The sequence below is a fragment of the Ambystoma mexicanum genome, chromosome 12 (genome assembly GCF_040938575.1).
Source record: "Ambystoma mexicanum isolate Mex_15411 chromosome 12, UKY_AmexF1_1, whole genome shotgun sequence".
In the NCBI taxonomy this organism is placed as follows: domain Eukaryota; kingdom Metazoa; phylum Chordata; class Amphibia; order Caudata; family Ambystomatidae; genus Ambystoma; species Ambystoma mexicanum.
This window is the reverse complement of record NC_090936.1, coordinates 45,289,550-45,306,897: the sequence shown is the minus strand read 5'-3', so window position 1 is coordinate 45,306,897 and position 17,348 is coordinate 45,289,550. Positions and strand designations below refer to the sequence as shown.

The 17,348-nt window shown below is 45.5% G+C and overlaps 1 protein-coding gene across 1 annotated transcript in view; it reads right to left on the bottom strand.

Moving 5' to 3' along the window:
• FRMD4A (FERM domain containing 4A) overlaps positions 1 to 8,694 on the bottom strand; it is an 897,536-nt gene extending 888,842 nt beyond the window's left edge. The window contains exon 1 of the mRNA XM_069627926.1: positions 8,479 to 8,694. Coding sequence (XP_069484027.1) covers positions 8,479 to 8,511 — 33 coding nt within the window. The 5' untranslated portion in view covers positions 8,512 to 8,694. The remainder of the gene's footprint in view (positions 1 to 8,478) is intronic.
• Positions 8,695 to 17,348: the final 8,654 nt, after the last annotated feature.

The following is a 17,348-nucleotide window of genomic DNA, read 5'->3' as shown; positions in this document are numbered from 1 at the left end:
GCACACAACCATAACCTTAAATACCAGCCAATCTACACATAAAACACCCACGCATGCACGCGCCCAACTTAACAGGCATTCACATACAACAACCCAGGCATTGGGCCTCACCCTTGTGGATACACAAGCCAATGCACTCAACCACAACCTTAACCACCAGCCAATTTACACATAAAACACACACCCAACATAACAGGTATTCACATACAACAAACAAACCAGGCATCGGACCTCACTCTTACGGATACTCAAAGCAGTGTGCTCAACTACAACCTTGAATACCAGCCAATATACAAATAAAATACACAAACACACACCCAACATAACAGGTATTCACATACAACAAACAAACCAGCCATCGGACCTCACTCTTACGGATACAATAAGCCGGTGCACGCAATCAACCAATCTGTAACCCAACACGCAGAGACGCCAGTTTCTCCTGCTTCTGGACTTATCCTACCACTCTATCCTAAGCCACCCATCCACTTTCTTGCAGAGCCGCGTCAGCACCTGGGTGGTAGCGGTGCGCGGTATAAGTCAACATAACAGGTGGATTTGTAATACAGCAACAGAATTGGAGAATATATTCTCTCCATTAACTGTCCTCTGCAATCAGCTTGTGTAGGAAGACCTTTTGCAGTTGACCTCTCTGAGGAGCAGAGAGAATGATACACTGTATCCATAACACTGTATCCATAACCACCTTTCCTATAATGAATAGGGGAGCAAAGAGAATGATACACTGTATCCATAACCACCCTTCCTATAATGAATAGGGGAACAGAGAGAATGATACACTGTATCCATAACCACCCTTCCTATAATGAATAGGGGAACAAAGAGAATGATACACTGTATCCATAACCACCTTTCCTATAATGAATATGGGAGCAGAGAGAATAATACAATGTATCCATAACCACCTTTCCTTCCTCGGGAGAAGAGAATATGATACACTGTATCCATGACTACCTTTCCAATAATTAATATGGGAACAAAGAGAATGATACACTGTATCCATAACCACCTTTCCTATAATGAATATGGGAGCAGAGAGAATGATACAATGTATCCATAACCACCCTTCCTATAATGAATATGGGAGCAGAGAGAATGATACACTGTATCCATAACCACCCTTCCTATAATGAATATGGGAGCAGAGAGAATGATACAATGTATCCATAACCACCTTTCCTTCCTCGGGAGAAGAGAATATGATACACTGTATCCATGACCACCTTTCCAATAATTAATATGGGAGCAAAGAGAATGATACAATGTATCCATAACCACCTTTCCTAAAATGAATACGGGAGCAGAGAGAATGATACAATGTATCCATAACCACCTTTCCTATAATGAATAGGGGAACGGAGAGAATGATACACTGTATCCATAACCACCTTTCCTATAATGAATATGGGAGCAGAGAGAATGATACACTGTATCCATAACCACCTTTCCTATAATGAATAGGGGAAAAGAGAGAATGATACACTGTATCCATAACCACCCTTCCTATAATGAATATGGGAGCAGAGAGAATGATACACTGTATCCATAACCACCCTTCCTATAATGAATATGGGAGCAGAGAGAATGATACAATGTATCCATAACCACCCTTCCTATAATGAATATGGGAGCAGAGAGAATGATACACTGTATCCATAACCACCCTTCCTATAATGAATATGGGAGCAGCGAGAATGATACACTGTATCCATAACCACCTTTCCTATAATTAATATGGGAACAGAGAGAATGATACACTGTATCCATAACCACCCTTCCTATAATGAATATGGGAACAGAGAGAATGATACAATGTATCCATAACCACCTTTCCTATAATGAATACGGGAACAGAGAGAGTGATACACTGTATCCATAACCACCCTTCCTATAATGAATATGGGAGAAGAGAGAATGATACACTGTATCCATAACCACCTTTCCTATAATGAATATGGGAGCAGAGAGAATGATACACTGTATCCATAACCACCCTTCCTATAATGAATAGGGAAACAGAGAGAATGATACACTGTATCCATAACCACCCTTCCTATAATGAATATGGGAGCAGAGAGAATGATACACTGTATCCATAACCACCCTTCCTATAATGAATATGGGAGCAGAGAGAATGATACACTGTATCCATAACCACCCTTCCTATAATGAATATGGGAGCAGAGAGAATGATACAATGTATCCATAACCACCTTTCCTATAATGAATATGGGAGCAAAGAGAATGATACAATGTATCCATAACCACCTTTCCTAAAATGAATATGGGAGCAGCGAGAATGATACACTGTATCCATAACCACCTTTCCTATAATGAATATGGGAACAGAGAGAATGATACACTGTATCCATAACCACCCTTCCTATAATGAATATGGGAACAGAGAGAATGATACACTGTATCCATAACCACCTTTCCTATCATTAATATGGGAGCAAAGAGAATGATACAATGTATCCATAACCACCTTTCCTATAATGAATACGGGAACAGAGAGAGTGATACACTGTATCCATAACCACCCTTCCTATAATGAATATGGGAGAAGAGAGAATGATACACTGTATCCATAACCACCTTTCCTATAATGAATATGGGAGCAGAGAGAATGATACACTGTATCCATAACCACCCTTCCTATAATGAATAGGGAAACAGAGAGAATGATACACTGTATCCATAACCACCCTTCCTATAATGAATATGGGAGCAGAGAGAATGATACACTGTATCCATAACCACCCTTCCTATAATGAATAGGGGAACAGAGAGAATGATACACTGTATCCATAACCACCCTTCCTATAATGAATAGGGAAACAGAGAGAATGATACACTGTATCCATAACCACCTTTCCTAAAATGAATAGGGGAGCAAAGAGAATGATACAATGTATCCATAACCACCTTTCCTAAAATGAATATGGGAGCAAAGAGAATGATACAATGTATCCATAACCACCTTTCCTTCCTTTATTATCAAAAGAATGAGTACGGGAGCAGAGAGAATGATACACGGTATCCATAACCACCTTTCCTATAATGAATATGGGAGCAGAGAGAATGATACACTGTATCCATAACCACCTTTCCTATAATGAATAGAGGAACAGAGAAAATGATACACTGTATCCATAACCACCCTTCCTATAATGAATATGAGAGCAGAGAGAATGATACACTGTATCCATAACCACCTTTCCTATAATGAATAGGGGAGCAGAGAGAATATGATACACTGTATCCATAACCACCCTTCCTATAATGAATAGGGGAACAGAGAGAATGATACACTGTATCCATAACCACCCTTCCTATAATGAATAGTGGAACAGAGAGAATGATACCCTGTATCCATAACCACCCTTCCTATAATGAATAGGGGAACAAAGAGAATGATACACTGTATCCATAACCACCTTTCCTATAATGAATATGGGAGCAGAGAGAATGATACAATGTATCCATAACCACCCTTCCTATAATGAATATGGGAGCAGAGAGAATGATACACTGTATCCATAACCACCCTTCCTATAATGAATATGGGAGCAGAGAGAATGATACACTGTATCCATAACCACCTTTCCTTCCTTTATTATCAAAAGAATGAATACGGGAGCAGAGAGAATGATACACTGTATCCATAACCACCTTTCCTATAATGAATAGGGGAGCAGAGAGAATGATACAATGTATCCATAACCAGCTAATAACCAGGTCGCCAGGGCCACCTTGCTGGTAACTATCCCTTTACCAAGTTAAAGTCCTGACAGAGTGAGGGTCCTGCAGTGTGTGTGTTGTGGTGCCAATACCGTCAGGATCAGACGCCGGCTCGGCTAATGTCACCCTTCACACCTGTGAAAAACAACATGCAGGTGCTAAGGGCTCTTTTGATAAAAACCTGAAAAACAAAGCCTACTTGTGGGATGCCAGGGGTCGGTGTATTTCTGAAGTCCACGTTCCTTGATGCTGTCCATCACGCCATCAATAAGGAGGGGGGGACTCGGGAAGATCATCAGGATTTCAGGCGCTCATCATTTTAGATGCGTTTCTCTTATTTTTGGTTTCAAAAGAGCCCTTTGCACCAACATCTGGTTTTCACCGGTGCTGTGGCGTGTGCTGCTGTCTATGCGGGAACTGGAAAAAGAAATGTGGTGAGGGGTGTGCAGCCCAAGCCACACTCTGGCAGATCGGATTGGAGGCTTGCACCTGTGAACACAGCCCATGTTCTGAGCATCCTGATTGGCCAGTGCACCCACGGGGAACGAGGGGTAATCCGCTCCACAGTTACTCCACACACAAAAGAGCGCATTTATTGACGGATGTTATGTTATGTTGTTATGTTATTCAGATTTATAAGGCGCCAAAGCCCGTGGGCATCCAGGCGCCGATGCATGTACTCACATCACACCAAGCTAGAGACTTTCCTTTATGGCATCCAGTGCACACTGGCATGGCTACAACCATCTCCTAGACAGCATTTCCCCTTTTACGCAACCACACGCATTTCCACGACGGAAGCCCAGGAATGTGGAGACTGCGAGTGGCCTGCAGCGTGGTGCGTGCTCGACGGAGTGCACCGGCAAGACAAGAAGCGGCTGCAATGGAGATCCCCGGAGGACACGCTACCGGGATTCCCAGTAATGGCGATGATCAGACTAATCAAAAATGAAGCCGAACGAGAGCCTGATCGCACCGCGACAAGCAGCGACATTCATTTTGCAAGATTTTTAACCCAGGCAACCCTGCCCGCTTCTCTTTCTGGTCTTCGAGGCACAAAAGGGAGCCATCGAACGGGCCGATACAGCATATCCGTCTCTTATGACACACCATTAATAATGCTGCACACATGTTCATGTTGGAAAGAATGCATGAAAAATTGAATAAATAATTTAGCACAGATCGCGGAGCGCCTGCATTTATCAGTGTCACGTGTATCTGTGAGTACCGACTGTGCATGCCGGGCATGAGGTAACGCAACGCTAAGTACAGAGCCCCAGCTCTGATTTAGCCACAAACCTCACTTCCTCATACTAAAATAAGAGTATCGGGCCCGTGTCGGTCCCGCCTAATCTTGAACATATATATAGACCATATAGACCATGGACATGCAGAGGTGTAAATACAATGGGCCTCATTATAAGTTTGCCAGTCCGGAAACAAGGGCCCCGGTAAGCTCACTGGCACCCATGTTTCCAGACCGGAAAACTACAAGTTTGCCTGCCGGAAACGCTGTGCCCGGTAGGTCTGAACGTGCCGGGCGCAGAGGTCAGGGTAGGCAGACTTTTCACTGGAGCACTGGCACCGTTAACAACGGTGCCAGTGCTCCCGTGTGCCCACTCCCATAGAATCCCATGGGGCTCTATGGGAATGGGGATTAACATGACTTCCCGGCCGCCGGGCTCGGAAAGAGTCGGTGACACCGGCAGGTTTACGCCGGACTCGGAATGAGGCCCATTAACTCTTGGTTCACTCAGCCAAAGACTATTTGGACTTAATCCAATTACACTCCGATGTTCAATTCCCAGAAACCCTGGCGTTATGATATGATAAGTCATTTATAACGCACCTGTACACAAGTGTTGACCATTAAATGGTCAAAATGTTATTGGACGAATGAATACACATGATCACAGGTAGGGGTCATGTAACATGCTCAATGTGTTAGCTAAGAGCGATCAGACAGCCTACTTAGAAGGGCAAGCTACTGCATACCTGCTTGGGCCATCAAAAGCTAAACATGCTGTATTTGTTTATCACAGTAGTGTGGTCCCCTGTGGTCAGGTAACATATGCCATTCCTTCTCTTGTCACTATCTGGCAGACCGAGTCAAAAAAATAATTTTGTCACCGTGAAGCGAGCGTGTTGCTTTGGATGCCTGACAAATTAGCAATGACTATATAGCTAAATAGAAAGGACGTAAATTGACAGCTTTGTTGGGATCAAGCCACCTACTTGGAAACCAGTTGTTGGGTCACAATTGGTGCCCTGTTTCATTGTGTTTTAGACATGTATGTGCTCTGACAGTACTTTTGTGGGATGCCTGCTTGCGGATCAAAATGCTCTCCTTTGACGTAAGGCCTATTGAAAACAACAAAAAAAACGCCGAAACATATACCAACAGTTGCCGGCCAAACCCAAAAGGTCCCATATCTTGACATTCTTTTGCAAGATATGGAAAAAGGGGGCACTATTAACAATGAAAGGACAAGCTGAGTAATGAATGCTATGTTCCAATGAATTCATTTGTCTGATAAACTCCCTTCAAAAGAAAAGCCCAAATCTGGCAGCCATGTGGCTTGTTTGCCTCCGGGCAGGCACACTGCAGTGTACGAACATGTGTGGTCACCCGTGCGCAACCCTCATTTATCCACTTCTCCAGAGCAAGTCATTCACCACAGTTTTTGTTAGGACTCCATGCATTTCAACTTCAGGTCTTCCATTCAAAAGAGGACAAGAAGATTGCATAAAACAATAGCATTATTGAAAGAAATCGTAACAGATCACAGTATTGCAAATGCGGCTTATCTTTCCAACTTGGTTTTCTCATCCTTGGCTGTAGACCTCTCGTGACCTATTGTGAAGTGTCAGTCGCATGGTTCATGAGTAAGGGGGAACAGGTATGAACAAAAAACTTGTCTACACGTGGGCCCAAGACTTAACCAGAGCCGACCAAAAAAAAAAAACTGTGAGCATCTCCGATTGGAACCAGTTACCTTCTATCTGATTCACAAACCCTAAAGCTGGAGCAAAATCAGTCATTGGAGCTGTTTTTAATTTAAAAAATAATACTTTTGTTTGTTTTACAATACAATGCTGTTGCAGAACTAGCATACACTCACTACGCCGCATAAGCACACAGCTTGCCGGTCACCAACCTCTATAGCATTACAAGACACTTGGGGAGAAATTCAGATTTTGTGGGCCAAACGCCCCCTTATACCAACACAGGCCTGCTATGCAAACACACATATTCAAATCACATAAGCAGACTGGTTCAAAGGGATGTTTTGACTTGTAAAGAATGTTCTTAGCAGGCAGGATGCCAACAAAGGAGAGGAAATGGGCCAAGTCCTGAGGAAGGCACTTGGGTACCGAAACATGTTTCACTTGGACACATCGTGCCCAATGGCACATGCTGATTTTAATAAATAGGTTATTTAGTGCTTCTCTTGAATGTGGAATTCCGTGACGCTTACCCACACCAGTGCTCTACAGGGGACTGGAGCGTGGAAACCTTCAAGACAGACCAAGACGTATGTAAATGTGTTGGTGCACAGAAGTGAAAGCATTGCAGAAGATGCAGTGCACGCCTGGTGTGCAGGTGCACGTGGCTCAGCAACACACACGGTGAAGGTGTGAAGTCTCGAGAGCACCCTGGCGCGCCTCACGCGCGTCCAGCCACACACCGCCGCCACATGATCGACTACCACAGTAATGGCACTGCAATGTTGCTGTAATAAGCCGCCAACCATGCTAGCTTGCCTGGGGCGACCACTTAAAAGCCAGCCGAAAGAACACGTCGTGCAAATGTCACCATCAATGTCCAGCCAAAAGCTCTGGATACAAAATGAGGCGCGGGGTTGCGCCGCTGGCTCCGCCACACCGGGGCACGGGGTGACATTGGATGCCCCACTCTGTGTGGCATTTATTTGGGGTCACAGTACTTATACCATCACTTTCTCATGCATATCACTGAACTGAACCAGGTTATTCAAAGTAATCTATTAGGCGCACCTATGTGGCAGACTTCATCACCCGTGACAGAGCAGTGTCTACTGTGCTGACACAACATATTGGAAAAGGGATGGTATGTCATGTTTTAGAGTGCCTTGAAATCCATTCTAAGCACCCACAAGGTGAAGGCATGTACGCATACGCAAAAAGGTGCGCATCGCAACACATCACCGGCCCCGCTCTTCCTGACACATGTCCGAAAACTTTGGAGCGCAGCACATGTCTGGCGGCCTTGACAACTAGACAGGACGTGCCTTAAAAACTCGCGCATCCATTAAACCGGTTCTGCGGCGTAGCACTGTCAAACTGCGGACATTAGCATCGCCGAAGTGTGTGCGGGGGTCTCTCTGCACTGACACGAGAGGGATGTCTGTGGGTGCATCGCGAGGCCGGACCCCTGACCATCAAGCCCCCCCAATAGCACGTGCATGATGGGGGAAGCGAACACCGTGTCATTGCTGCGAAAAGAGGTTTGAATTAAGGGGAGTGCCAAGAGGTCCCCGCGGCCCGCCCCGCACCCAGCTGCTCCCCGCTTAATAACAATGCAATGAACTCGGGATGAATGGCGATAGCCCCATTACCCGCTGCTACCTTATTTGTGGGGTTCCCCCCATGCATATTATTATAAATAACCCCAATTCTGCTAGCGAATTGCTGGTTCTTTCCCAGGTGCAGCTGTACAACCCCCCCCCTTACCTTGGCTCTCATGGGGGACAGGAGACCTTCCATTGTGGCTTCTGCGGCTCCTCCTCATGCCCGACCGGGTCCGTGCTGCTCCTCCAACCCCTCAGCCCCGCGCTCCTCGCATCCCATGGAAAGTGCCCCAGTGACCATGCCCCTCCGAGCGGGCTCCCTCTCACCGCAGCCCAGTGCCAACCTGCGCGTACGGGAGCCTAGCCTGGCTCTCCTTCGCCTCCTCCTCCTCCTCCCCCTGCGCTACACCGCCCCCTCCGCGCACGCAGCCCGCAGCTACGTGTGCGCACCCCCTCTTTCCCCGCCACACTCTGCCTGCCTGACGTAATGCCTCCTCACCGCAGGCAGGAAAAGCGATCCCTGCCCGGGGGATCGGGTCACCCCGGAGCACGACCTGCGGGAGGCGGCCAGGTGTCCCGCTCCCATTGTCTTCACCCCCCCTCCCCCGCAGGCTGCGCGCCTGTGCGCATCCCCTGCGCACCTACGCGCAGCCCTGCCCTGCTATTGTTGTCGCGGGTCCTGCGGCCCGAGGCTTCAGCCATAACCGTCTTCACTTGCTGATGCCCACCTGGCACCCACAGCCGAACAATGCCACGAAAGTCTGGCGGCGAGACAGCTCATCGGGTTAATGCGAGAAATGCCAAACTGGAGGTCACCTTCCTGCGACCTTAGCCTTTCGTCAACATTTTATAATGTTTTAATATAGCGCTTCTTTGTAGATTATAGGATATTTATAACGTGCCTATACACAAGTGTTTCAAGTGCTTAACAGTGATATGGTCCTCACTATTAAGCACTGTACTAACAACTGTTACTATTAGCCTATTTTTAATCATGCTCATTTGATCGAGGCGGCATTCACACTTCGGAGCTGGGGACTGCCCCACGTCTCTGAGGCGAGCGCTTAACCCGACGAGCTATCTCCCTAGTCTAACATCATGCTGCACAGGGCAGTAAGAAGGAGTGACACCTAGTTGCCAGCTAATAATAGATGATATCGTGTGGTCAACAATAGGGGCTGGACATTATATACATAATTATAAAGCTGGGGTTTTCTGCTGATCATGGGGTTTTTCCCCCGCTGATAGCAATATTTCACAATTCAGAGTAAAAGTACAAGTTGAGTACAATATTATAAGGTGTGCAGCTTTGGCTAACCGTCCTGCCATTGCCCTACTCCCCTCGGTATAAAAAATAATTAAATTATGGAATGATTAGGAGTGTGGACTTCCCTGATCGCAAAGCCAATAGGAACATTATCTCCACGCTCCTATGTATGGCTGGGTCTAGCACATTTCTGTTGCAAATCTAGCACCCGCAGGTAAGTCATTCAAATACAATTTTGGCGGAAAATCACTAGAACTTCCGTCGCCTGGAGACCAACTCCGTTGGTGACGATGCGCTATATAAATATCTTTAACATTAAATAGCCATAATTGTTTAAATAGTACGTATTTCTGGGAACCGGCATGCTACTAAGGACTAAACATGTCAGTGGCTGGAAGCACCAGGCAATGGTGATTCTTTTTTTATTTATGTAATACAGAAATACAACAATATGGCTTTTCACACATATGTTATACATATATGCAAGTTCATTTAAATCATTAATACATCAATCACAAATCTACATACATAATTACGCATAAAATCATTGTCATTTTCAAAGACCAATATGAGTCAACATTCTCGGGACTTGCATGGTTAAAAACGATTCGTGTCGCGAAGAGAACCGTTCCCAGAATTCTTCCATGTTCGCGAACCTACTGTCGCTTACGAAGCAAGTGTAGTGTGAGTCTCGTTGATCTTGTAGCGCAGGGCATAGGATTAAGATATGTTTCAGGGTGTGCTTAAGTGTCCCTTTACAGAAGGAACACTCAGCTTCAAAATGATGCCTCTTCGCCCGAGCTTTCATAGCCTCACCGGTTGCTAGCAAATTTAAGTGAAATTGAGGAAAATTGAGCTCGCCATTAGGCGGGTCTCACCCAATCCAGTTCCCATGTCTAGATTTTTATAATTAAAGGAGGGATGGAAAATCGACAATATTTGGCCAGCAGCCTCTTCATCTGGCAGGCAAATTGGTCAATCTGTCCCTCCTAGATGTGATGTGATATGATAGGTTATTTATAACACGCTTAATACCCAGAGGTTTCTAAGCGCGGACCCAGGGATCGAACCTGTGTTGCTCTGTCTCATCTTGCTTCCAAGGCGAGCACGTTGCCCCTGAGCTATCCTCCCGAGACATGTGCTCGCACAGAGGCAATCCTTAAGTGTGATGTAATTTTAAAACCCAAATATATAACTTACTTTTATCAAAGCAATCTCTTAATTGTTTAGGAACCATTTGAAACCGATTCCTCTGTAGCTGATTTACCGAAGCAAATTATATTCGACTTTAATGGATTTACCAGTAGGTTATTCTCTGCAGCATATTCCCCCAATGCATTCAGCAGATGCTGGAGGCCTATTGGAGTGTAATCAAATAACACAATGTCGTCCGCATAGGCAATCCATCTGATGGCCGATCTTGGGACTAACAACGACGTGTGGGCACAGAGGTTCATCTAGGTCTGCCATACAGATTAAAGAGGCAGGGGGAAAGGATCTGTCCCCACCTCAGACCTCTTTCCATCCATTGGAAGTGGACTTGTTGGATGACCCTGCCCATCTGGTCTAATTTGCACTTGTGTGTTCTCATGGCTGACAGCAAATTCAGAGTCAAACCCCATTGTTTTAATTTCTACCACCTACATTCTCTATTGATAGTGCTGAACGCCTTGGAGAGGTCAACTAGTACTCCATATTCAGGGGGCAACCTTTTATAGGGAAGATCACACATGAGGTAAGGCACCAGGCATTTAGGGAAGTTGAAAAACCCTTCCCGAATCCTGTGTGGATTTTCATCAGGTCACCCTGTCATGGTCCCAGATCTCAAGTTCCAGCAACGCTGCAGCTGCAAGCACCTTACTGCCTGCATTCAGGAGGGTGATCAGGTAGTGTTTAACTGGATCGCCCGATCGGCCTTCTTATAAATAGGTATGATAATTGCAGTCTTCCAAGTTGGAGGGCACTGCCTATGCTGCATAACGCCAGTAGTATTCTTGCCCACAGATCAATGTTAGACTTAAAGATGGAATTGGTGAGACCGCCAGGCCCCCGCTGCTCTTGAGCACGAGGATTTAGAGATTAATAATGTTACATCTTCTAAGGTGAGCTGTAATTCCCAGGGAATGTTTTCTTCCCTTGGCCTCGTCTACCCTGCTGGGGAGTTGTATAAAATGCTCTCGCCAGGTATTTTCCGACACAGAGTTACTTTGCATGGTGCACTGAGACTTCAAATCCTGATTCACCAGGGACCAAAAATTCCAAGCATTGTTCGACGAGCATCCGCTCGCCCCCTCTCTCTCTCTGGGACATTAGAAAATGGTGGGACTCAAACCAGTTCTTATAATCAAGCTTCAGGTGCCTTCTCTCTCTCTGGCAGTCACTTTGGTGTACGTTAGAATACTTCAGGGCTCGGATGATTTTCCGCAACTCTCCTTTATGCTTATAATCGGGATTATTTACAGCAACACGCGATTTTGATTACATGAAAAAGCATTACTAGGAGCTTTATAGTGGCTGCAAGGTAGACAATTTAGCGATTATGCCATACCGCCACTTGTGAGCGTGATGGCTTTTTGCGAACTCGGTTTGTAGCATCAATACATTTGTAAGTAAGCAGGCAAGTACCGCTCTGATTGGAGCTGGTATGTTGACTTACCTATGAGCAGAAGGTACTTTACCTCCTTTTGTCTTTCCCTCCTCTGGTCGTCCATTAAGCTTTCATCGTTCCTTGGCGGACATCATCGGACGTGGACGGATACAGACGCACACACACATACCCCCCCATAAACTCAAACTGGAAGGTGATGGGAATAGCCTTTGGGTCTCCAACTCCCTGCCAGGCCCACCTCCCTAATAAACTCAAGCTGGAAGGTGGCATGGATGGTCATTAGGTTATCAACCAATGGTCAGGACCATCCCCTCCCCAACTCTGATATACACTTGGCTGGACACCTCAGCAAATATAGTGATCGCATGAGAAGATAGCGCCATAAGGTAATGTAAATGTCAGCAGTGCGCTATACAAGTCCAATGTAACATAACATATACAAATTGGAAAATATTTTGAGCTACCCGGTGCACAGTCCTAACAACCCGGGCGGGAATAAATCAGAATGCATACAAAATATGTCAAGGAACAGATTAACCGGTCCCAACCGTAAACACTTTTTTGTTAAATTGCTTACTAAGTTATGACCTTACGGCCCTTTAGGAACGAGCATGCAATGGATGGGTTCACAGAATAACTGTTGAGTCTAAATAACCGAACCAACAGAGGAAGATGGCAAAGTACTGTTTTACAATTAATTATCTAAAACAGGGAGTTACAACAAACATCAACAGATGTACGTTTGATTTCTCTCAAAGATCCGTTCATAAAAACATGATTATATTCTCAAAATACATCAGAGGTGACGTCATACTATGTGGTGAATAATGAAGAACCTACTGGGGATTGGGATAGGCTTAAGTGGAACATCTAAGTACACATTATATAGGAATTAGGATTGTAATTGGCTGCCCACTGTCAGGTGGACAATATATGCCTACCTCTAAAACATGTAATCTTCAAAAACATTAATTCAAAAAAGGTAGCAGGCGCTCCTCTCCAGAAAGAACCTGGCATGATAACCTGTTCTGAGATGAGAGTTTGCAGCACACACTTTTTGCTCACTGTACCTTTCACAGATGGGAAATACCCATTTGCATATCAGTCTTTGTCCCACCCACATGGGCAGTCCAGCACGAAATGCTACGGCAATTCCTCTCTGAACAAGAGTACCAACAGCAACCCCATACACGTGTTTCAGCCTTGTTGGGCCTCATCAGTGAGGTGAAGCTGCGCAGAGAGGAATTGCCATAGCATTTCGGTGAGCAAAAAGTGTGTGCTGCAAACTCTCATCTCAGAACAGGTTATCATGCCATGTTCTTTCTGGAGAGGAGCGCCTGCTACCTTTTTTGAAATATTTGCTAGGAACTTGGGGTTGGTCACCCTGAGTTACCTGGGGGCAACCAGACGTGGACTCCCTGCTCACTGTGCTCAGAGAGACAAAGTTTCACCTCACTGATGAAGCCCAACAGGGCTGAAACACGTGTATGGGGTTGCTTTTAGTACTCTTGTTCAGAGAGGAATTGCCATAGCATTTCGGTGCTGGACTGCCCATGTCGGCGGGACAAAGACTGATATGCAAATGGATATTTCCCATCTGTGAAAGGTACAGTGAGCAAAAAGTGTGTGCTGCAAACTCTCATCTCAGAACAGGTTATCATGCCATGTTCTTTCTGGAGAGGAGCGCCTGCTACCTTTTTTGAAATATTCAAAAACATTAAGTACACAGTTTCTCCCTTGTCTTCAAACTATAAGGTCCTTCATTATATGAGCCACTACATTTGGTTGCCATGCTTGTGCCATGTCCGAAATATTCGGTTCATTTAGCAGCACGTAAGCCCAGGCCCAGGGTCAAGGTGATGGGGCCTGGGTCGTCCTCCCCACACAATTAGCCCAGCATCTCTCATCACCCAGACCTTCTGCCATGAAGATTGTCTTTGAACTTGGCCTTGCAAAGTATCCTTGTCTATGAGAATACATGGGAGTGTGGGCACTCACTATCTTTGTTCTGGGACTCCAAGTTCGACTATATTTTCATCCTTTGCTCACGTGACAGGAGACCACGATCTGGTCCATTTTGCAGGTTTTAAATGTCTTAAATGAATAAAACGTGGCACTCTTGGTGTTCATTCTTTGCACATTAACAGGAAATGATTAATCCTTCACACGTTCACTCCTTTCCAGAATAGATAGCCGACCTTGGCTGCTTCAGTCTTGACTTCAGGCCAAACAACCTCGCCATGCAGCTCCACGATACAGCTTATTCTTTCTGCGACACAATTTTCCCTTTCTGCTTCATGTGTACTGGCTTACTAAATTCGTGATACCGATGTCCAGCTTCTATACAGTGGCAGCTTCGCCTGCATTCTATTCACTACATATAGCCAGCTTCTAAAATGACTTTGGTTACTTGAGTTTAAGCATCTGTAAAGTTATTGAATAGTTGATTCTCTGTAGCACTTTGTGCACGTGCAATCATTTTCATATTTTAAAGTTCACTTGACTCTTTACTTCATCATTTGTTTCAGTAGGACCCATACATTAGCTTCAGCCAGTGTCCTGAGATGTCATTCATATTCTCTTATGACATCACAGGCTTTTTTCTTTGCTCTTTTCTCATATACCTTCAGGGACTTCCTCCCTCAGATTGTTGTCCCTTCGGGGATACATTCAATATGGTTGTCTCAATTGGTATCTGCTTTCGAATATACACTGCAGTATTGGCACAACTGCTGGTGTCAAACACGGCACAATCTCTGGTTTCCAACATATGGGAGGTAAGGGGGCGGGACTTCCTGCAGAGGCATGCAGCTGCTCCTCTAAACCACTGTCTCAGGCTTCCAGCATACAGGAGGTAGGGGGGAGGGACTTCCTGCAGAGGCCTACAGCTGCTCCACTACAGGTATTTAATGTTAGAGTTCATATATAATATGCATGGGGTTCCCTGTTTTCCTTCATGGCTGCAGCACCCCAGGCCACATCTCTTGGTTGGCCACAAGACCAAATACAGTAAAAAATGTGGTCTTCCCAGGGCGTTTGATATACCATTGGTTTAGCCTTTTCCCTTTGCGCCAAGATAAGTGCACCCATACATGTGGGGTACTGATTTTGTTGGGACACCTGTAGGAACGTGGGACGATAGGACATGTTGTTGCCAACGTGTTTGGGTGGTTTCCTGGTGGCAAATGTCTGAAAATTGTGTTTTTTGGCTACATTTTGGAATTTGCCGGGCTTTGTGGGGAATAAAATCTACAGTGATTTGTGCAAGTCAGACCTCTTTGGATTCCCACAGGTGTCTTCTTTTCAGAAAGGCATAGGGTTCCCTATTTTCCTTGGTGGCTGCGACACCCCAGGCCCAAATCTGTGGGTTGTCCACAAAGCCAAATCCAGTCTTCCCCAGGGCATTTGATGTACCAGTGTTTTAGCCTTTTCCCTTTGCGCCCAGGTTGGTGCACACACACATGTCAGGTGCCATTTCTATCGAGACACCTGTGGGAATGTGGGAAGGTAGGACATTTGTTGTTTTTTCTTGGTCGTGATGACGTTTTCATACATTTCCTACTGGACTTTGTTACACAACCCCTTCATTTCCCAAATGTGACCTACGTTTAGTCGCTGCTTTAGGCACTGTGCGCTTTTGGAACCTGCACAAGTTACCTACCCTTCAAAAGGTCTGCCTGTGCTCTTTCAGAAAATGTATGCTTGCCATTCTTTACCACATTCATTTTGGTTATTTTCAAATGCTAAGTACGTCTGTTTTTTGGCTCATGGTATTGCTTGTTTTGTGAAACTGAAGACTAGAGGTCCACGTATGGCCCTGATGGCCCCCACCTGACTCTCAGCCCGAAGACTGAGGCACGATAGATGTACCTCACTCATAGGCCCTTCACGGACATCGTCGATGTATCGCAGATATCAGAAACGTTACTCTCTCAGACAGTCATTCGGGGCCATGCCCAGTTGATGATCTGAAGGAGATGCCATCAATCGAACAAGTCAACTGACCACAAATCAAAAAATCAATGACATCATCACTGACATCATGATGTAGCCGTACTTAGACATAAAGTACATAGCCATCCATTCACAAAGCTATACCAACATGCATTAGCTTATTGCATATAGACATGAAACACATGCTTATCACTCATGCAGGTAGATGACGGACACACGTACAAATCTCTATGTATAGCCACATTCTTCACCAAAGTTGAACCACAAGATGCAAAGTATACGCATACCAAGCTTGCATACGCTTGACTGCCACTAGCATGGAAACGCATAAGGACAAATATGGAAGCTATAGGCCCACTGAAATTAATCACGAAGGGGAGACAAGCTTCGAGTACATGGGCTGGCATGATCGCTGCAGCCAGAGACCAGCAGAAATGATGCACTCAGCCATGGACGAGGGGAGACAGGAAAGTTCCTGGTTACCAAGACGATAAGCCACGTGTGAGAAATTCAGACTAAAACCCTCATAATTACAGACAAGGGAGCTCCATTTCGTAGTCTATACACATGTGAACAGGACAGTGGCTATTTACTCGAGCTGGACGGAGAGAAGCTGTTCCCACCAAATCGGAGGTGGAAAGATACAAGTGTCGCTCACAAACTGCCAACTGAATGTACTCTCCCAGGCTCAGGTGATCAGAGATGGCAACATTAGGGAACACACAGCCCCTCCATGTTCATTCTCATTACCTTGAGAAGGTACACTCAGTCTGGTAACCGTCCAGGGTCCCAGGGCTGGGAGGATCCATTCTGCCCAATCCACAGTCGCATTTCACATGAAGATATATGTTGCAGGAGCCAATAGTCTCCCTGCGACCGTGCAACTTTGTAAATCGAAACATGCAGAGGTGGTCCCCAGAGGAGCCCCCCAATATGGCTATGCAATAGTAGAAGTAACCCCTAGAGGACATATACTTTGTTTGCCTACACTGACCAATGTGAATGCCGGATATGTTCCGGGGATGGAGCTGTGACGTCACACCTGGATAAAACTGGGTGAAATACGCTCTGGAGATGAGAACCCTGGAGAATTCATGTTTTTCCAGAGTGATCCCTGTCATTTTGTTAGACAATAAAGGGAGTAAACCTGGCCCCATGGCGGAGTCTTCAGTTCTGCGGTGGGGAGTTTTTGATGGGGCCGAGT